General features: G+C 44.1%; 1 protein-coding gene across 1 annotated transcript in view; it reads right to left on the reverse strand.

Moving 5' to 3' along the window:
- Nucleotides 1-2,771: 2,771 nt before the first annotated feature.
- The window catches only part of ROBO1 (roundabout guidance receptor 1), a 434,821-nt gene continuing 414,358 nt past the window's right edge, over nucleotides 2,772-23,234 (reverse strand). The window contains exons 27-29 of the mRNA XM_066599140.1: nucleotides 9,849-10,148; nucleotides 8,527-8,720; nucleotides 2,772-6,200 (exon numbers count right to left, since the gene is read on the reverse strand). Of these exons, the coding sequence (XP_066455237.1) occupies nucleotides 6,186-6,200; nucleotides 8,527-8,720; nucleotides 9,849-10,148 (509 nt within the window). The 3' untranslated portion in view covers nucleotides 2,772-6,185. The remainder of the gene's footprint in view (nucleotides 6,201-8,526; nucleotides 8,721-9,848; nucleotides 10,149-23,234) is intronic.

The raw sequence follows: 23,234 nt of genomic DNA on the forward strand, positions 1-23,234 counted from the left end.
GCTGACTAAAGTGGCTGTGGCACTCAGGTGAATGCTGCTGTCATTTCACTGCATACCAGGCACAGTGCCACAGACTTCATACCAGCTGTGCCTTGAATAGCGCTGAGCTGTTCACAGGCCATGTGACCAATGAACATGGAGTCACAGGCCTGGGAAGAGGCTTATTCGTCAACTGATGACTTTCCTGTTTACACAGGGTAATGATTGGATGAACGGACGTTCTAATGACGTGCCATAATCTTGCCCAATTAGGCTACTTTTATACATAGCATTTAAGCCTTTTGAGCGATAATTGTTGTGCGCCTTTACAGCGCAAGGTGATCGCTCAAACATTGAGCGATCACTTTGCGCTCCGAGTGGGGTATACAGAAAATAAGCAGGGCCGCTTGTCTTCTTCATCCAGCTGTTCTCCGCTCGGAGCGCCTGGCTGTTATACAGCTGAGCACTCCGAGCGGGGGATGCAGAAGACAAGCGGTGCCACTTGTCTTCTGCATCTAGCTGTCCTCTGCTTGGAGCGGCCAGCTGTTATACAGCTGAGTGCTCTAAGTGAGGTATGTAGAACACAGCTGGACAGCTGTATTCTTCATACCCCGCCTGTGTTCAGGAAGCAGGATACAGCTGAAATAATAGTATCAGCTGTATCCTGCTGTGAATTCCTGATAAGGCTGATTGCTGTCTTTCAGCATGCTGAAAGACAACGATTAGCGATTCCTTAAGGCCCATTTACACTGGACGATTATTTAGCGATAATCGGTGCATGTAATTGGGCGCGGGGCACCTGCATTCCCAGGACTTTTATCAGTCGTTCTCCACGGGGGAGTGCTGATAGCATTGTTTCCCCTGCGGAAAACAAAGAATCTGAGCGCAGATAATAGCCTTGTGCTATGAGCCTGCACTTAGTGACGGCTTCATTTACATACATAATTGGTATTTAAGTAGCTGAGTGGCTACTTGAATACCAATTATTTTTTATGCAAAATAATTGCTCAAAGCTGTCGCTCAAACTGTCATTTGAGCGATCCTTGAGCGATTATCTGCTCGTGTAAATGGGCCTTTAACGAAAACTGCATGATGTCAGTGCAGTTAGACACAACAATTATCGCTCAAAAAACGGCTTTGAGCGATTTTTGAGCGAAAATCGTTATGTCTAAATCAGCCTTTATCGGGATTTTGAGATTGTTTTTCTCTAGCCTTTTTTTATTAAATGATATGTTCTTCATACGTAGTCTCATACAAACCGAGTTCTGTGCACTACTGTGTGTCTGCATGCAACACATGTGCTATATTGTAATTCATGTTAGCCAGTACATGTTAAAAAAAATCACTACTTTCCTTCAAACTGCTGACCTATTTACATGCACTGTAAGATACAACAAAGATGCTCATCTGAATCCCTTTACTAGAGCATCAGAGAGAGGATCGGTAAACCATTAAGGCACTTTTATAGATAATCAAAAGAAATGAGCTACAACTGTAACTTATAGGCGTTACTTGATGCTGCTGGGGCCCCAATGAAAAATGAAACAGGACCCCCAGCTATAACACTTAATTTCTAGTACTTGTCTCCTCATATGTGTCTAAGGCTTCAGGGTCTAGGTGTGACTGCATCCTCTGCACACACTACAGTCATAGGGCTCTTTTAAACGAACGTATATCAGCCCACAGTTTTCACGTTTGACCGATATACGCTGTGATCTGATGCATTGGATTCCAATGCATCATATTACATAGCCATATTCCTGAGACGTAAAAGCGCCCGGCCAATATAGCGCACAGCGTTTTTTACATCAGGCCCAAAAGATAGTACTGGAACTGTCTTTTGGGCCAGAATACGTCAGCCGCTGTATGGGCTCCTATGGGTGCCCATGACTGCTAAACTCCTCCTCTCTTCCCTCCTCCCCTCCAGCTGATTCCAGTGGGAGGGGGTGAGATGTAGGTGGAGCTAAGCTCCCGCCCCTTGTCTGCAGCCAGCAATGGGAGAAGGCAGGATGGGCGGTGCTTAGCTCCACCCCTTTCCTGCCTCCTCCCATTGCAATGAGGTGATGGGGAGGAGAGAGGAGGTGAGCCGGAAAGAGGAAGGCTCAACGGCATGGCAGCCTTGGCATATATGCGCCGGAGCCCATGCTGTTTTTACTCCTGACATTGTATTGTATATCGGCTGCCCATGAAAAACGCGGCTGATATTCGCTTGTTTGAAAGAGCCCATACCCTGATGAAAGTGAATGTCTCCTAGAAATTTGCATATTTTATATAACTTTCAAACATGTTTGCGTTCACCTCATTGGTGGTTTGGAGCTAATGGATGAGTAATCCATATGAAACAGATTCGTTGCTAGGGAAATATTGCCTGACAACTCAATGCAATAGATTGTAGTTGTCAAGAAGTTTATCCATGGCAACTAAATATCACAAACTCTATTGTTTCCATTGCTGACTACAGAGAAGGACCACGACAACAATTCTTCAAATGTTGATAGAAAATTGTTGTAAGATTCCAGATTCTTTTCATGTATCCTCGACTATGTGCAGAATTTTGCTGAAAAGGGTTGTGGTATGTCTCCAACATGTGCTTGTCTAGCTCTCCAGTCTTTTAATTAGAATTCCTTCTTTCTCAGTGATGTGAAGCCTTGGCAATAGGCCTCGTTAGGATAGACATGGTGCTTGGTTGTCTGTAGACTCCACATATCTTAATGATCTTTTACTGTTAAAAAGATATTCCCAAGAACAATATATATATATATATATCTTTTCAATAAGCGGATATTCCCACACGTAGATAAGCAGAACGTCATCAGGATTTATTGAGAGGTTAACAACCAAAGCAAAAACTTTGTGTAAAACAGCCGCATAATTACCAGCCCACATTGCACGGTAAAACGAAGAAAGAAAACATCAGTACACAAAGCACATACTTGAGAACAGTTTTAATAAATAATGTGACAAAAAAATTATGTTTTGGATTATCTGATCCTCAGTATGCAAAAAATTATGGCTAAAAATAAGATGTTTTCTTAAATGAAGAATAACAAAAGCATTAATCACATGGTTTGATCCCTTACAATTGTCAGTCTTTAAGAGTCTTGCATTCTTGTTTCAAAGAAAGGACAAAAATAACCTAGTAAAACATGTAATGTTTGGATTGTTGAGACCTTAAGGCCACCATGTTGAAAAAAAAATAGATTTATGCATTAGCACCAATGACAAGTTACATAATATAAACTAGGTACAGAGACAAAAAATTTCCATCAGGATTTTAACAGCAAGACATAATCTGAAGCAAATTCAGAAATAGTCAACCTGATTAAAAAAGGATTTTTTAAACTCAGTTTATCTAGTTTATACTTTGTACCAAGAAGCAATTATTTAAAAATGTACACATTTATACCATAGGGTCACTAGGGGTGAGGTCACTTGATATGTTTAGCTAGGCGGTAATTAACTACATTAAAATATTGGATGGATTGTTAATCCACTGTTATCAGGATGGACCGGGGTCTCTACTTATAAAGGTACTTGATAAAAAGAGATCAAATTTGTTTGGAATGAAAGAAAGTTTTGCTACGAGACTCAACTTCTCTGCCTTGAATGAAAAAAAAGAAGAAAAAAAATTCAATGTGGTTTTTATTATAATTAGTCTAATTAACATTCCAGTTATATGCAACATTACATAGTCATTTTCTTTGCATCTGGCTAAGGCTTTTGATGTTTTTGCTGTTCAGAAATTCAACAAAATCTCTTGCAGAATATCTGTATTTGACCAGGTTCCCACATGTCCTGCCCTCACGCTTTTTTTTTCTCCGTAACTGTAATGTAAGGGAGAGAAACTGATGCTAGAACTGATTCCATAGTTTTCTATGGGACAATTCAAACCATCAAGCATATCAGTTTTGATGCCGGATACCTCACTGCGCTGAACAGAAAAATGTTGCTTTACAGAGTCTTCCTGTCAAGCCATGGACACTGGACTAGTACAAAATTAAAACAAAATGTAATCCGTTGTGTCCAGCTCCTCTGGAACCCATATTTATCTATATTTCTGCCCCCACTTCCCTGGCTCAGCTGAATGTAGTGACTGGAGTTGGTAAGGTTAGCACTAGAGATGAGCGAGCATACTCGCTAAGGGCAATTGCTCGATCAAGCATTGCCCTTAGCGAGTACCTGCCCGCTCGGAAGAAAAGATTCGGCTGCCGGCGACGGGCAGGGAACGGCGGGGAAGAACGGGGAGGAACGGAGGGGAGATATCTCTCTCCCCCCCCCCGCTACCCCCTGCTTACTGCTGCAACTCACCTCTCACCCGCGCCGGCAGCCGAACCTTTTCTTCCGAGCGGGCAGGTACTCGCTAAGGACAATGCTCGATCGAGCAATTGTCCTTAGCGAGTATGCTCGCTCATCTCTAGTTAGCACTTATGAAAAAAACTGAATTGGCCGCGCTACATTGTTTTTGAAGTCACTGGGAGTTGTTGATATGCCATGAAAGTTTCAGATGGTAACAGCCCTTTAAGGAAAAAAAAAACTTTTAGTTTTATTTTCAATTATCATGGCCATAAAATCAACAGATATTTCCCGAAAAAGCGAGCATGAACATTATAGTTTTTTTTTTTTTCTTTTGGGGAGAGCGTAATGTAACTTATTTACCATGACCCCTTCTATCGTATTTCCTTTCATATAACCTTTGTAGAAGAAACCCAGCTCAATATTCACCATTAACCACAATTTCAAATTGTGGCTTCTTTACTTAAGCCCTTTTACTACCAAGATGCAATTGAATTCCTTTTTAATAGCCAAGTCCAAATACAGTGTATTAAGTGGCCCACATGGTACAAATAAGCATTAGAAGATGTGCAATAGCAATTTTTAAAGGAAAAAAAAAATTGTAGGTTTTCCTCGACCAGCAATGATACAAAAACATGACACAGCTTATCGTTTGAGACAAAGATAAACCCAAAATTATGAGTCATCCTGGTAACGTTTGAAACGGCCCAACAATAAATTCAACATTAACGAAAAAAAAAAACTCATAAAAAATAACAACAATAATAATAATGATTTTTCAACAGTTTTCAAAAAAAGACAAAAAGAAAGATTAATAGTTGCAATGGTTTAAAAATAAAGTTTAGTGATTGTGCTTTTAAAACCAACAAAAAACAGTGCATTACAAAATAACCATATCAAACCAAATCTCCTGAAGTGGCACTTTTTTTTTTTTTTTTCTTCTCAAAGTCGTAAATGGATTGACTCTGTAAAGACGTGTCAATCAATAATAACCAAATAGCGCTAGCAGTTTCATACTTGGTGTTTATTACAAATGTTACACTTTTTGTTTTTTCTTTTTTTTTCCTACAAATGTTGTTGAATGGAAAAATAAATGATTTTCTGTAAGTGTTCACTTTTTTTAACGTATCCCAAGACCACCAGGTAATTTATATCTGGCTTGACTTCCACGTAATCAATAGGATGTAATACCAAAGATATTTTTTAATGATGGACATGGGGGAGACAAGTACCACAGGAACGTATGAAAAAAAAGTACATATTTACAATGAAATCACCTCCATATTGTTTTTTTTTATACCTAGGTGTATGAAGGTCAATACTGCTGAACAGTAATTTCAGGACTACAATGAAAGCATCCTTGGTTAAATGCATTTTCACTTGATGCACCCCGATGCTCAAGTCGTGAAAATAGTGGACACTTGTGCATGGATTTTCATTGTCTGAGTGGTTGTTTTAAACTATGGATGGACATCGATGCTTTGGTGGTTTAGAAGCAACGCTCTGCGCCACTTCATCCTACGGCTTGATAGGCAACAGACGTGAGCGGCTTGATAGGCAACAAGCTTTAGATTCCAGTCTTGGCACCCTTTGCTGTATGTTCATTGAAAGCAGCGTTCTTGGCACCAGTACCCCCGAGATGCAATAATTTGCCATTTTTGGCTGAGCGTTAAGAAGTTGCCAGGGGTAAGTGCTGCTTTTTGGGGTAGAGGTAAATGTCAAGGTGGTCTTATACAAAGAGAGTGTAAACAAATGAAGCAAAAATGTGTTCAGCTGTTATCATGGGTATAAAATGAAAGAGCATGTATAATCTGATTGCACTGAACAGCATCTCTGGCATAACGTCATTCGTCTTGAGGCATCTTGAAGGATTTACTATCTGATAGCATTTCCATCATCTCCATCTTTTGCCTTCAACTTTCCGTTTCCTAAAAAACAAAAATGACACAAATGGTTTGAATGTCTATTTCTCTCCGACCAATGTTCCCTGTCAATTTCCCATGAGTCACTTTAATGCCGGCATAAAAACAACATAATATTTCAATTCCCAGGGATACTCAATTCCTTTTTATAATGAAGCAAGAATGATAAGATCTCTCTTTGTATGGTATGATTTATTAAGTTAAGCTGCGGTTACTGTTATGCCTACAATTAAGAACAGTGGGAGAAACATTTAAAAGCAGGAAATTAAATTGCACAAGTCTAAAGACGTTATTTCAAAGAGACTTGAGCTGTTCTTCGCGTTGGGTTCACTGTGGCGGCAACCGGAGATGTGATCTGAAATCACTGTAATTGTCTTAATCACTGATAATGTAGCATTTAAGTTAAACCATACAGACTGATAAAAGATGATGAAGGAATCCGCTTTGGGCCAGTTTTCACCTCTTTTTAATACGAAAACAAGTTCATGACCATCAATTGGCCATAATAGATGCAAATGGAATCACTTGTGATTATGTGCAGCTCAATATTTGGGCCTTTAATTTCATTTAACCATGTCTTAGTATAGGAACCATCATGACTGAGGCCAGCAAACATCGTTCTAATGTTGTGGAGTTAGGTTTGTCCAATCATCAACTCATTTAATTCTTTTCCGATTGTCTTCTTGACATAAAAGATTGAAAGACTGGATCTTTCCCTCTTTTCTCCTCCTACTCTCTTCCTTTCTTTTTCTCTTTCCTTCCCTTTCTTCCCCTGCTGCAGGAGGGGCTGTTCAACAAGACTGCAACACTGGTGTTACTCTCAAGTCATCTGAACCTTATTATGGATCCTTTGTCCACTGGCGTCAAATGGATGGACCATTTTCTTTCTTTTACCTCTTTTTTTCTCCTCAGTTATTAACCCTTTCCCATCCAATTTGTATCCTACTTTTCCTAGGGGGCTTACTCTTTTTCTGCTGTTATACAACAGCGCTATATGCTGGCTAAAGCCAGTAGTGTATGAGGTGACACGTTGGATAGGCTCCAACAGCAGAGAGGCTGGCAATATACAGTAAGAGAACCCCGATGGACATCTTCCAACATTGGAGCTGTACAGCCTTAAATCATAATGTCTTAAGACGTCAGACAATGGATTGGAAAGGGTTAATAGCCTATTGAGTTGAGTACACTTAGACCCTGGTTGGAACTCCCCACCTTAGTGAGGAGCTCTACTTCTTTACAGGCAGTTCGCTACTTGACCTTGATTTTTATTTGTGTTTTTAAGTAGAGTTGTTATCGGACCCCACTTAGACTAGATTTGCAGTAGTGTGCCTACAGGAAGTGGGTTTGATAAGGGCAACACTTCTTTGTTGCCTTTACTTTATATACTTGTACTCTAATTGAAACATGTTATATGCTTGAAAAAAGTTTAAAAAGCCAATAAAAATTGTAAGTTTAAAAGTAAAAAAAAGATTGAGACACTGGACATAAACATCTCTGTAGACAGCACGGGAATACAGCTAACTATAGCTTCCACTAACCTTATGGTCTAGGAAGGACATTAGGAAAGAATCCTTCAGTAATGACTAATGCTATGGCCCATAGATTACCACCAAAGACATTTATGCTCTATCCACAAGATATAGGACAATGTCTTACTGCTGGGGGTTCGACCACTGGGACCCACAAGAACTCCATTCTTCCCCGAGTGTCTCTGTAAATGAAGCTGCAGTGTACATGTCTGACCAGTACTTCATTCACATCTATGGGATGAAGAGAGATTACAGAGAGCATTGATCTCCCATAGAAGTGAATTGAGTGGCGGTTGACCATGCACACTGCTGTTCCATTCACAGGGATATTTAGAGGTGCAGTTCTTAGAATCACTTGGATTCCCATCAATCAGATCCCTAGTGATAGGATAGGCGATAAATGTCTTGTGTGGTAAAACCCCCTTAAGCAATACATTGCTATACAGGGGGAAAAAAATAACAAGCTTTATGTACAGCATAAAGTGGAAGTTCCTGCTCGGAGTTCTGGAGAATAATGGCCGATGAAGTCCGTTCTACTACTTGAAGAACATCTTGAATCTCATTTTGCATTTTTTAATAGTTCAGAAACACAAAAGTTTGATACACAAAAACAATAAGAAGAAGACTTTTTGGAATTGTAATGTGTAGATGATACTAGTATTTTTTGGGATTATGCCTTTATTTCAGGAAGTAAGCAAGAACTTCATTTTTAAGGAATAATTACTTTCACAAAATTCAGGAGAAAATAACAGTAAATGAGGCCTCATTATGCTAATTACAAGCTAGGTTCTAACGAAACTTACCTCAATTTCATCTTCATCAAAGGTTCTTTCATACGTCCCTAACAGCTGCATCTCTGCTGCGTTCCTACGACCTGTTGCTTGATCTGTTCTCCGTCTTCCACCAGACCCTCTTGAAGACATCGAGCTGGAGGAGCTAGGATCTCGAGGGACATTAGATGTAGGGAATGTTGGCTTACAATAAGGTAAGATGTCCTCTGCACAAACACACAAAATGAGCAAAACAATATTTATTTTTTGAAGCACCATTACAATTCCAGGGCACTGTTCATATGAAAAGGGATTATAGTACTTAGCAAATAATACAAAATCATGAAGAATAAACATGACTGAACAAGTGAAGAGACTGGTACAAAGAGAGAGAGGATCCTGCCTGCGTGGGCTGACAACCTGCAAGGGAAGAGGGAAAGAGATAACAGGTGAGGGTAGAAGATGCTTCTATGGTAGTTTAGTGGCAGTAGGGTTATTGTAGGCTATAAACTCTTCTTAGAGGTAAGTATTTGGTTTTTTTTTTGAAGGCCTCAAAGACAGGGGGAAGTCTAATTGTTCAGGGTAGTGAGTACAAGGGTTGCACAGAAGAAGTTTTGTGAGACGATTGTGAGAGTAGACAAGGGCAGAGAAGGAGATCTTGTATGAATCACAAATTACTTTTGGGTCAGTATCAGGAGATTAGGTCAGAGATGTGTGGAGGGGGAAGGTTGTGGACTGGATTTCATGTGTTGAGTGGACAGGCTGCGGACTGGAGATAATGTGTGGGGAGGTATTGGGAGATTAGGTCACAGAAGTACAGAGGGGACAGGTTGAGGACAGGCTTGTAGGTCATAGATAATATTTCGAACTGGATTCTCAAAGAAGGGAATGGAAGAAGGGAGAGGCAGGGAAATACCAGGAGGGTGGGTGAACAAGCCAGGCAGCAGAGTTAAGGAATTGGAAGGGTTGAAGAGTATTGGATGGGAGGCCACAGAGCAGACTGTTGAAATAGTCTAGGCAGGAGACGATGCTCTAGCATTTTTCATTTGAAGTTGAGCAAAGAGCAGATTAGGGGAATGTTTTTGAGTTCAAGGACAAAAGCAGGTGGAAACATTCAGATGAAATGTCAAGATTGAGAACACACTGCAAATAATGACAATAAAATGATACCTGTACCTGTCATAACCAGATTACAATTATACATTTTCTATGGTAGTGCAGCATCCTGATTGGTTGCATTGAGCAATGTGTTTTTTAATGAGAATTAATCAAAGACAAAATTCTCCCCTATTGGCAACACATACTATAGAAAAGAAAGGCATTCATGTATAAACAAAATACTATTGGTACAATACCTTGAGGAGTTTTTGTTGGTGTCCCATCTCTCTTCGATGCTTTCCCTCTTCTCATCTTCCCATCTAATTGATCTACAGATTCTCTCCTCTCTCCTGAATTTGTCCGGACTTCTGCGTGCTGTCTGCTGTCCGCTCCGTCTCTACCTCTGTAGTTGACCCCTTTTCTCTCTGCCAGTCTATCTAATCTTTGCTCAGCCGTTGTATACTTTTGTGGCATGCCAGAACGCATGTCTAGTTGTGCTTTGGATGGTCCAGTTGGGGATTTGATGGCGGGAGGTGGTAATGGTGGAGGTGGTAAATCTGAAGAAAAACAGTCAAAATGCTTACTGATATAACCTAATGGTAAATATGTAAGTTAACCATGTAGATAGGATAAATATAACATAAAAAATACTGATTTTCATGACAACCTCCTGGAATATTCACTTTGTATGTAGGATTTGGATCGCTATACCTAGCTGTTTCTGTCACCATCAGCCCCATAACTATTGAGTAGAGTGAAGGATGCATGCTTAACCACCACTTTATTCAAACTTCTCCTTACTTTAGTTCTGCAGTAAGAAGAAATGGAATGGGGGGGGGGGGGGGCTATTCCAGTGATTTTGTGGCACCAGTGATCAAACATGCATCGCCTATCTATAAATGTTCTTTATAGGACAATACCATCCAACTTTAACGAAGGTCTTTTTAGCGTTTTCTCGAAAGAGGTTGTGCCAAACTCTGAGAATGTGGGACCCGAGGCGAACATTTTCGAGATCACTGGGGGTCTCAGTGGTGAGGCCAGCACCGATCAAGTTATTCTCCCACACTTCCCCCATGGATAAGAGATAACTTGCAATTGTGGTATAACCCCTTTAAGACTTGTGCGTGAACAACCAATCTTCATGAATCATTCCCTTTGAATGGAGAACCGATTTCCAGTTCAAGAAGATTACATTTGTAAAGCATAAAATACTAAATCCCCGCCACAAAAAGATTATCAGGTGCGTCACATATAGTCTAATATCTGAGCCTCAATAGACTGCAGTTACCCTGAAGTTCAGGTAAGAATAGTAAGAAGTGTCCTACATACATCACTAGTAGAGATGAGCGAGCACCAAAATGCTCGGGTGCTCGTTACTCGGGACGAACTTTTCGCGATGCTCGAGGGTTCGTTTCGAATAACGAACCCCATTGAAGTCAATGGGCGACCCGAGCATTTTTGTATTTCGCCGATGCTCGCTAAGGTTTTCATTTGTGAAAATCGGGGCAATTCAAGAAAGTGATGGGAACGACACAGCAACGGATAGGGCAGGCGAGGGGCTACGTGTTGGGCTGCATCTCAAGTTCACAGGTCCCACTATTAAGCCACAATGGCGGCAGGAGTGGGGCCCCCCCCTCCCAAAAACTTTTACTTCTGAAAAGCCCTCATTAGCATGGCATACCTTTGCTAAGCACCACACTACCTCCAACAAAGCACAATCACTGCCTGCATGACACTCCACTGCCACTTCTCCTGGGTTACATGCTGCCCAACCGCCCCCCCTCCCCCCCACAGCACACCAAAGTGTCCCTGCGCAGCCTTCAGCTGCCCTCATGCCACACCACCCTCATGTCTATTTATAAGTGCGTCTGCCATGAGGAGGAACCGCAGGCACACACTGCAGAGGGGTTGGCACGGCTAGGCAGCGACCCTCTTTAAAAGTGGTGGGGCGATAGCCCACAATGCTGTACAGAAGCAATGAGAAATCCAATCCTGTGCCACCTCCATCTGGAGCTGCACACGTGGGCATAGCAATGGGGAACCTATGTGCCACACACTATTCATTCTGTCAAGGTGTCTGCATGCCCCAGTCAGACTGGTAATATGTACCTTAACAGTAACCGCGTTGGTGGTAATGTGGTGGTGACTGCGGACCTAGTAGCGCGGTTTTATTTTGTTGGTTTTCGGAATGTGGCCAGGATTAAGTGGGCCGTGGCGGGGGGATGGTGGGGGGCTCTCTTGTAGTGTCGGTAAAGGTGAAATTCGTGGACTGCCACCAGACGAACCAATGTAAAGGCATTTGCCAAGAATGTTTTCCCTGTTGGAGGAGGAGGGGGATGTTTTTGAGGCACTACGTGTCCGTGGTTATATGCACCTTAACAGTAACCGCGTTGGTGGTAATGTGGTGGTGACTGCGGACCTAGTAGCGCGGTTTTATTTTGTTGGTTTTCGGAATGTGGCCAGGATTAAGTGGGCCGTGGCGGGGGGATGGTGGGGGGGCTCTCTTGTAGTGTCGGTAAAGGTGAAATTCTTGGACTGCCACCAGACGAACCAATGCAAAGGCATTTGCCAAGAATGTTTTCCCTGTTAGAGGAGGAGGGGGATGTTTTTGAGGCACTACGTGTCCTCTCCACATGTCCGTGGTTATATGCACCTTAACAGTAACCGCGTTGGTGGGAAATGGCCTCGCCGCCATCATGTCTTTGGGAAGCCTCTGTTTCCACACCCCAGAGACATACCATTAGCAGCGGTATAGGCAGAGCCCATAATTCGTAACATTTCAGCCGTAGCATTAGGACAGGCCCCACTAACATATCACTAGCAGCATTATAGGAGGAGCGCAGTCTTCGTTCAATGTCAGCAATAGTAGCACTCAAGACAGGCCCCAGTAACAATTCCGAAGCAGCAGTATAGCGGGAGCGCAGTCTTCGTTCCATGTCAGCAATAGTAGCACTCAAGACAGGCCCCAGTAACAATTCCGAAGCAGCAGTATAGCGGGAGCGCAGTCTTCGTTCCATGTCAGTAATAGTAGCACTCAAGACAGGCCCCAGTAACAATTCCGAAGCAGCAGTATAGTGGGAGCGCAGTCTTAGTTCCATTTCAGTAGCTGCAGTATAGCCAAGGCCCAAGTTACATTTATGTAGCTAAAGTGTAGGCCAACCCCACACACACTTCTGTACCATGAGTGCAGGCAAAGAACATACAAATTGCTATGATTACACTTTAGGTGAGGGCCCCAAAAAATTGGTGTACCAACAGTACTAATGTACCTCAGTAAAAATTGGCCATGCCCAACCAAGATGGCAGGTGAAACCCATTAATCGCTTTGGTTAATGTGGCTTAAGTGGTAACTAGGCCTGGAGGCAGCCCAGTTTAACGAAAAATTGGTTCAAGTTAAAGTTTCAACGCTTTTAAGAGCATTGAAACGTATAAAAATTGTTTAGAAAAATTATGAGTGACCCTTGTGGCCCTAAGAAAAATTGCCCGTTCAGCGTGATTACGTGAGGTATCAGGAGGAGGAGCAGGAGGAGGAGGAGTAATATTAGACACAGATTGATGAAGCAGAAATGTCCCCGTTTTGGATGGTGAGAGAGAACGTAGCTTCCATCCGCGGGTGCAGCCTACGTATTGCTTACGTATCGCTGCTGTCCGCTGGTGGAGAAGAGAAGTCTGGGGAAATCCAGGCTTTGTTCATCTTGATGAGTGTTAGCCTGTCGGCACTGTCGGTTGACAGGTGGGTACGCTTATCTGTGATGATTCCCCCAGCCGCACTAAACACCCTTTTCGACAAGACGCTAGCCGCAGGAAAAGCAAGCACCTCCAGGGCATACAGCGCTAGTTCAGGCCACGTGTCCAGCTTCGACACCCAGTAGCTGTAGGGGGCAGAGGCGTCACCGAGGACGGTTGTGCGATCGGCTACGTACTCCCTCACCATCCTTTTACAGTGCTCCCGCCGACTCAGCCTTGACTGGGGAGCGGTGACACAGTCTTGCTGGGGAGCCATAAAGCTGGCCAGGCCCTTAAAGACTGTTGCACTGCCTGGGCTGTACATGCTGCTCGATCTACGCACCTCCCCTGCTACCTGGCCCTCGGAACTGCGCCTTCTGCCACTACCGCTGTCGGATGGGAATTTTACCATCAGCTTGTCCGCCAGGGTCCTGTGGTATAGCAACACTCTCGAACCCCTTTCCTCTTCGGGAATGAGAGTGGGAAGGTTCTCCTTATAGCGTGGGTCAAGCAGTGTGTACACCCAGTAATCCGTAGTGGCCAGAATGCGTTGAATGCGAGGGTCACGGGAAAGGCATCCTAACATGAAGTCAGCCATGTGTGCCAGGGTACCTGTACGCAACACATGGCTGTCCGCACTAGGAAGATTACTTTCAGGATCCTCCTCCTCCTCCTCCTCCTCCTCCTCAGGCCATACACGCTGAAATGATGACAGGCAAGCAGCATGGGTACCGTCAGCAGTGTGCCAAGCTGTCTCTTCCCCCTCCTCCTCATCCTCCTCATGCTCCTCCTCCTCCTCCTGAACGCGCTGAGATATAGACAGGAGGGTGCTCTGACTATCCAGCGACATACTGTCTTCCCCCGGCTCGGTTTCCGAGCGCAAAGCGGCTGCCTTTATGGTTTGCAGGGAACTTCTCAAGATGCATAGCAGAGGAATGGTGACGCTAATGATTGCAGCATCGCCGCTCACCACCTGGGTAGACTGCTCAAAGTTTCGAAGGACCTGGCAGATGTCTGCCAACCAGGCCCACTCTTCTGAAAACAATTGAGGAGGCTGACTCCCACTGCGCCGCCCATGTTGGAGTTGGTATTCCACTATAGCTCTACGCTGCTCATAGAGCCTAGCCAACATGTGGAGCGTAGAGTTCCACCGTGTGGGCACGTCGCACAGCAGTCGGTGCACTGGCAGATTAAACCTATGTTGCAGGGTGCGCAGGGTGGCAGCGTCCGTGTGGGACTTGCGGAAATGTGCGCAGAGCCGGCGCACCTTTACGAGCAGGTCTGACAAGCGTGAGTAGCTTTTCAGAAAGCGCTGAACCACCAAATTAAAGACGTGGGCCAGGCATGGCACGTGCGTGAGGCTGCCGAGCTGCAGAGCCGCCACCAGGTTACGGCCGTTGTCACACACGACCATGCCCGGTTGGAGGCTCAGCGGCGCAAGCCAGCGGTCGGTCTGCTCTGTCAGACCCTGCAGCAGTTCGTGGGCCGTGTGCCTCCTATCTCCTAAGCTGAGTAGTTTCAGCACGGCCTGCTGATGCTTGCCCACCGCTGTGCTGCCACGTCGCGCGACACCGACTGCTGGCGACGTCCTGCTGCTGCTGACACATCTAGATTGCGAGACAGAGGTTGAGGAGGAGGAGGAGGGTGCTTTAGTGGAAGAAGCATACACCGCCGAACATACCACCACCGAGCTGGGGCCCGCAATTCTGGGGGTGGGTAGGACGTGAGCGGTCCCAGGCTCTGACTCTGTCCCAGCCTCCACTAAATTCACCCAATGTGCCGTCAGGGAGATGTAGTGGCCCTGCCCGCCTGTGCTTGTCCACGTGTCCGTAGTTAAGTGGACCTTGCCACTAACCGCATTGGTGAGGGCGCGTACAATGTTGCGGGAGACGTGGTCGTGCAGGGCTGGGACGGCACATCGGGAAAAGTAGTGGCGACTGGGAACTGAGCAGTGCGGGGCCGCCGCAGGCAGGGCAAATATACTTTCTTCCCTTTTGTTTAAAAGGATAGGCCCACTGCGTCTATTCACTGAATAATAAGTTTAATAACTGACACTGTGTTGCGGCCCTGCAAAAGTGTCACAGAACTTTACTGTTGCAGAGTTACTAACTGTGGCAGAGCAGGTATTTCCCAGGCAGTAAAGAAATTGGCGCAAGGCTGCACTCAACCGTAGCTGACTGCGTCTGATTTTTTCTGAACGTTCAGCGCACAGCACACACGTACACAGAGCCCTGAGTACTGTAAGAGGCAGGCCAAATAGAATTTTTTCCCTGCTTTTTACAAGGAACACGCACACTGCGTGTATTCAATGAATAATGTATGTCTTCTGGCCCTGCCTACACAATTCTATCCCTGGAGTATTACTGCAGGGCGCAATGGTCTGCACAGCCGGTTTTGAGGAAAAAAAAAAAATGCAACACTGCTAACAGCAGCCTGTACAGTACTGCACACGGATAGATGTGGCCCTAGAAAGGACCGTTGGGGTTCTTGAAGCCTACACTAACTCCTAACACTCTCCCTGCCTAACCCCCACTTCTGTCCCTATTGCTGGGCGCAATGCTCTGCAGATCCAATTTTGGAAAAAAAAAAAAAAAAATACTGTGCTAACACAGTACTGCACACTAGTAGATGTGGCCCTAAGAAGGGCCGTTGGGGTTCTTGAAGCCTACACTAACTCCTAACGCTCTCCCTACAGCAGCTCCAGCATGATAGTACTTTCCCTCAGCTAAGTCACAAGGCATCTGAGCCGAGCCGCGGGAGGGGCCGATTTTTATACTCGGGTGACATCTGATCTTTCCAGCCACTCACAGCAGGGGGGTGGTATAGGGCTTGAACGTCACAGGGGGAAGTTGTAATGCCTTCCCTGTCTTTCAATTGGCCAGAAAAGCGCGCTAACGTCTCAGAGAGGAAACTGAAAGTAACTGGATCATCGCGTGGTACTCGTTACGAGTAACGAGCATCCCGAACACCCTAATATTCGCACGAATATCAAGCTCGGACGAGTACGTTCGCTCATCTCTAATCACTAGTGATGCTAGTAAGAAGTGTCCTAGATACACAACTAGTTATCTACACTAGGGATTTACTAGCATCCAATGATTATACAGTAAATGTAAAGGGGTGGTTGGTTAGTTGAAGAACTCCCGGGATACTGAATTTGCCCCAATGGGGTTAGAGGTGAAGTGTTGCATTAATGTCCTACAGATAGAATAACGATAGCGAAACTGCCATTGAGAGTATTGTGAAGTGGTATTACCAGAGCTAAGACGTCTGACGTCCGTGACTTACCCAGTCTGCAATACTTAGGTTATTGCAGTGCTTTGTTCCTGTTTGGACTGTTTCCTTTTGAGTAAACTTTGCAAGCATCACAAGATGTGACTGGCTTATAGTTATCCAAAGAGTTGCGCCAACTGCAGTAATGACTAACACCTGCCCTATGCTCCATGGAAACAGGGTACAGGTGGTTCTTGATCATGGAGCTGGTGAGTACCCTCTCTCTTGAGAAGATGCTAGTCATTTCTATGCCCTCTTTAGTTAATGAGGCTATATGTCCCGAGCCTTCAGGGGACTGATCTGCCAAACCTGGGACATGTGACCAGTTGTAGCCAATTGACAGCTGTAGGTAACTCAGGATCATCCGGTAATTGGCTGCAGTGGTCACATGTTCCTGTGACGGGCCATCATCGCTGGAGCCAGAAGTAGAGTGCGGCGGGAGACCGGGGGAACCATCGGAACAGGAGCAGCAGGGGATTACGGTAGTTGTGGTAAGCAGGACTTTTTTTTAAGGTTTTTATACAATGGTGAGTAGATTACAAATTTATTTTTCTCCCCAGAGTCTCCATTTAATTAGATATCAAGATATCAAGTTTCTAATATTTTTGGACACAAAATTATCTAAAAAGCGTTAAAATGAGCACCAAAAGAAGAAAAACTCTAACGGTTCATACTCACTGCCCTGCAACAACAAAGTCTGTAATATCTAAATGATCATTAGTGAGAATAAAAGCTAAATAAACTCCTGACAGCAGCTTCTAATTTGACATAAATTTGCTATTTATACCTGCATTACGGGGCTACTAATTGAGGCGCCGACATTAGGAGGGAACGGGAGTCTCTTTTAGACAATATGCTGAATAAGACACAATTTATATTCATCACATTTATCACATTTACTGCTTTAATGCGGGATGCATGATAATGGCCTCCGGGAGCCTCCTGCTTTCCTTTTGGTAAACGGTTTGTTACAAATATAATGTGCTTTAGGTATGTTTTGTATATATTTTTGTAGGCACAGTCAAGTTGCTTTACACTATTAAAAATGGAAAAACTTGATTATGGTTTTGCTCACAAAGTAGTCCAAACCCAGTGGAGGATTTAACATGCCCGGTCCCTAAGGGCCAATTCACTTGTCCGTATTTTTTAATGTCCGAATATGGATAACACACGAACTAAAGAGAAATTAAAGGGGTTGTCTGGCACAAAACTATTGACCCATCCTCGGGTAGTTCTGTATTATACTTATCCTCAGGATCGGTCACCAGTAGTTGATCGGTGGGGGTCACTTGCTAGTTTTCCCACATGGGATTCATCACACGGCCTGAGGGCAAGTACATGGGACGGAGCTGTGATAGTAGGCACAGCCGCTATACAATGAATGGCACTGAGCCTAGTGTGAAATGAAGTGACGTTCTCTTGAGCATTGCTGTCACTTCAATCAGCTGATTGGCGGGGATCATGGGTGACGGACCCTCACCGATCAACGACTGATGACCCAACCTGCAGACTGGTCACCAGTAGTTTAATAAATTTGTGTATTCAGACAAGTGTTTTTTATGTGGACCAATTTTGCTTGTGAAACAAAATCTCAACAAGTCCTATTTTTGTGCGTATTCACGGACCAAAATCGCCCATTAAGGAGACCCTATAGTTTTGGAACAAAACTCAGTCCCAGGACCAGAGAAGGAGGGAGTATATTACCTGCTGCTGTTTCTCTCTGCTGTCCCTCCAATCCACCGGTTCAGTGTCCTGTTTTCGGGCATCCAAAATGTCCAACGCAATCATCAGCCTACCTTATCTCCACAGCGCATTGGTAGCGTTAGAGTTCCAATGTGCTGTACCTGCTTCTGATTGGCCGGAGCTGCTCATGTGATCAGCACTAGCTAATCAGAGAGCCGAGTACAGTGTGAATTAGGTAGGTAGAAGATTGCTGAAGCCAGGGTCTGAAACTGGCAAATCGGAAGGGCAGCGGAGCAGAACAACTGCAGGTAATATACCTTGCGGCCCCTTCTATCTGGGGCAGAGTTTCAAAACTGGACGGTCACTTTAAAGTCTATGGGTGCATTAAAAAAAACATGCATTAGCATCCATGTTCTCTGCGGGGTTTTCTGTGCATCCTATTTTCTGTGGGATGTGACAAAAATGACATCACTTGGGATGTCTTGTGAATTTTTTTTGCCGTTGTGAAAAACAGATGATGCAAGACAGAAATTTAAAAAAGCACACCGTGAAAATGGTGCATTTGTCCCAAAGCGAAATTGCGTATGCCTGTGTGAATGATCCGTAAGCATTATTTTGCGGTGGATTCCACCAGAGAATAGCCCAAAGTAGTTCTGTAATATACTTATCTGTCCCATGATGCAGTTGATCTTCTTGTTGGTGATGCATCACATGACCTGTGACATCACCGCATCTTCCTCGGACAGTGATATCTCATATAAAGATATGCAAATAAGGAAGATGGAACAATACCTCTGCAGCGCTACCTTTTGGATGGCAGCTTTCCTGCAAACCAATGTCCGACCCTTTATACAGGTCTTTATAACAATGATTGGGAATTGAAAACCAGGCTAGAATCCATACACAGACAGCTGTTTCAGGGCAGTGTGCAGTAGCTAAGACAGAAACCTATGCACACTGATGAGGGGGGCAAAAACCCTGTCTGTGTATGGATTCTGGCCTGGTTTTAAATTCCTAGTCATGGTTATAGAGAACTATATAAAGGGTCGGACATTGATTTGCAGGAATGCTGCTATCCAAAAGGTGGCGCTGCAGAGGTATTGTTCCATCTTTCTTATTTGCATATATTTCCCAGAGGAGCATGCATGGCCTTATAAGTCTCCTCACTCACCTTCTAGGTGCTCTCCTTAAGAAGAGATGATACCCCTCCTAACTAATATAAAGATCACACAGTCGACAAGCTATTGCTCTATATACGAGGTGGTTTAGGGCTTATCTCTATTACTATGTTGGCTGCAGCGGTCATGTGGATAAACAGTCACTCTACTGCTGAAGCCAATGTCAACTAAGACCGAAGAAGCTGAACGGAGGAATGGTGGCGCTGGAGGAAAGGGCAATAAGGAGATAAGTAATGGCTAATGTATTGGAGCACGCTGCTTCCTGTTTAACCTGTTAGGCAACCCATTTTAGATAGAACTAATTTAACCAATGAAATCCCAGCCCCGGCTAGTCTAGCACCAATGGCTAGGACTCATTGGAATCACTCAGATCGCTGGATTTTCACATTTAAATTGTGAATTTGTCACGCGATTTTATGCTGCATTCTGGGATTACGGCTCCAATCTCCATACAGAGAAGCTCCAATCAGGAAAGGGCAGGTGTCTCTAATAAAGTGGCCAACAGTGTACATTAATGAGCATGAGTGGCGGACTCTTTGGGCCATTTTCAACACATAATTTATCCTTTCATTTACTTTTTACTTGTTGATAGAAGTATCTTTTATTTTTGTTCCTTGCTGATTTCCTCCTCTCCCGCTGCGATACAAACCGCCCCACACGCCGATGCGATATTTATAGTCAAACAGATGAAATGGCACATTTGAATAAAATTATTTGAGAACGTGACATTTGAAATAAAGCGGAAAAATGCCAGGGGTTTATGGAAACCTTTATTATTGGAGATAATCTGCTTACTGTCGCCTCCTGCTTTGCATCTCGATGGGTTAAATGCGGCTCTGCCATATAATAGTAACGGCATAAAACATGTAGCAGAGCTGAATTTGTCATATTAACGATTTGGACCAAACTCGGCCCCTCTACAGTAACGGACTCGGCTCATTTTGCCGCATCTGAATGATATGGATTCCTTTATATAGGATCTGATTTGACATACAGTGCTGCTTGAAAATTTGTGAACCCTGTAAGAACTATCCATATTACTACCCTGCAAACAGCTGATTAGTGGAGGACCTTGGTGATGGACCACCACAATACTACTATTGATGACCTATCCTGAGAGTAGGCCATCAATAGTTTACAACTTGACAACCCCTTTAAGGTTAGGACTTGGCCATTCCAAAACTGTAGCTTTATACTTTTTTTACCCATTCTTTTGTAAAATGACTGGTGTGTTTTGGGTCGTTGCTGCATTACCCACCTACTCTTGGGATTCGACTCATGGCCAAATGTCCTGACATTGAACTTCTCGTATAAGTCAGGATTCATTGTTCCATCAATGATGGCAAGCCATCCTGGCCCAGATGCAGGAACACAGGCCAAAACCATGATACTACCACCACTGGGTTTCACATATGGTATGAGGTTTTTATGGTTTTATGCAGTGTTGTTTTTTCGCCAAACACAACGCTTCTCATTTGAGCTAAAAAGCTCTATTTTGGGCTTATTTGTCCACAAAATACTGTTCCAATAGCCTTCTAGCTTGTCCAGATGGTCTTCAGCAAACTGCAGATAGGCAGCAGTGTACTTTTATCGAAAGCAGTGGCTTTCTTGTTGCAATCCTGCCATGCACACCATTGTTGTTCAGAGTCCCCATGATGGTGGACTGATGAACATTGACATTAGATAATGTACAAAAAGCCTTGCAGACTAGTCTGACCATGCAGACTATTATACACATTGCTCTTGGTGTGAGTTCTGTTGGTCGACCACTCCTGGGAAAGGTAATAATAGTCTTAAAGGGGTTGTCCCACGCCGAAACGGGTTTTCTTTTTTCCAACCCCCCCCCCCCCCTTTCAGCGCGAGACAACCCCGATGCAGGGACTTAAAATAAAAACCGCTCAGCGCTTACCTGAATCCCCGCGCTCCGGTGACTTCTATACTTACCGGTGAAGATGGCCGCCGGGATCTTCTTCCTCCGTGGACCGCAGCTCTTCTGTGCGGTCCATTGCCGATTCCAGCCTCCTGATTGGCTGGAATCGGCACGTAACGGGGCGGAGCTACACGGAGCCCCATTCAGAAAAGCAGAAGACCCGGACTGCGCAAGCGCGTCTAATTTGGCCATTCGACCATTTTAGACGGCGAAAATTAGACGGCAACCATGGAGACGAGGACGCCAGCAACGGAGCAGGTAAGTGAAAAACTTTTTATAACTTCTGTATGGCTCATAATTAATGCACAATGTACATTACAAAGTGCATTAATATGGCCATACAGAAGTGTATAGACCCACTTGCTGCCGCGGGACAACCCCTTTAAGTTTCGTCCATGTCTACACAATATGTCTGACTGTCGATTGATGGAGCCCAAACTCTCCCGAGATGCTCTTTGTAATCTTTTTCAGCCTGATGAGCATCAACAACTCTTCCTCAGAAATCTTCTCTGTTTATGTTATGATGCACTTCCACAAATGTGTTGTGAAGATCAAACTTTGATAGATGTCTGTTCTTTAACCCTTTCACCCAAAATGACAGGATTGGTATGGGGTATATATGAAGCGGGATCAACTGCCAATCTCGCTCTATACAAAGCAGATGGCAGTTGTAATGGCAGTGCCAACGCTAATCAAAGTTGGTAGTAACCTTTTAAATGCTACTATCAACTCTAACAGCAGCATTTAAATCCCTAGACCAGCATTGGGAGTCGCAAATGCCCCCTTTATGATAAGATTGTTAGGTACTGCTTGGTTGTCATTGCAGTCCAGGAACTTCTAAAGGCCTTCGAGGCTGCCATGAATGCGTATCGATCAAGACGTGCCTGTGGCACATCTTGATAGACTGCCTGTCAGAATGAGGTATAATGCAAAACTATGCATTCCACAATCACTGTTCCTGCACTGTGGTGACGATGGCGCATGCGCTTTACATCAATCTGGGTTGAGAAGTCATAACGCATGCGCCATCATCAGCATGACACAAGCGCAGTTACTGTGGAATGCATGATATCTCCAGCAGGCGGAGCTGGTCAAATCACTACTCAGGGGTTGGGTGACTTTTGTAACAATGGGCAGGGACAGATCCTGAAAAATATGACCCATTCCACCCAAGACAAGCTCTCAGACAGCTACGTCACCGGAAAGTTAGGAGAACCCAAACTCCCCCTTCCCCACCAAAAAAAAGAGGGGTTAAATAAAACAGGTCGCCCACTCCCACCGGATCATCCCATTGGTTGAAAACACCTGGCTCTACTTCCATCTAGCAATTATCTGCAAATCCTAAAGGGTCCCCCTACTTTTGCCCCCCTCCAGTGATATTGGCTGATTTTCCTCAATAAGTAAGTGCCCAAGTCTAATATTTTGCCCTCATCTGTTTGATTTGCTTCTCTTTATCTACTTTTGGACTTGTCTAAAAAGCTGTTGTAGCTTTAGGTCAAGTATGTGCAGAAACAAGGGAAATTCAAAGGGTTCACAAACTTTCAAGGATGCGGGTCACCATTTTTGTCCATAAAATGAGATCCAAATGCAGATCTAAAGTGTTTCAAGGAAATTTTGCTCCAATAAAGCGGTAGCCTCTAATCATGGCTCTTCATGCCTTCACACACAATATCGACCTTGGCTGGGAAAAAAAAAACAACCCTAATTCTTGTATTCCCCAAAGAGCTTCGTAGGAAATGCAAACAGTGGGCTAATGTTTGAGGAAGCAAGCCCTTAATGAAATCGCCCCAGGTGGCGCACCTAGTTTTTATTAAACCTCTACATTTCCGCCTCTTCTCCCCTTCAAGAATAAG

The sequence above is a fragment of the Eleutherodactylus coqui genome, chromosome 4 (genome assembly GCF_035609145.1).
Source record: "Eleutherodactylus coqui strain aEleCoq1 chromosome 4, aEleCoq1.hap1, whole genome shotgun sequence".
Classification (NCBI taxonomy): domain Eukaryota; kingdom Metazoa; phylum Chordata; class Amphibia; order Anura; family Eleutherodactylidae; genus Eleutherodactylus; species Eleutherodactylus coqui.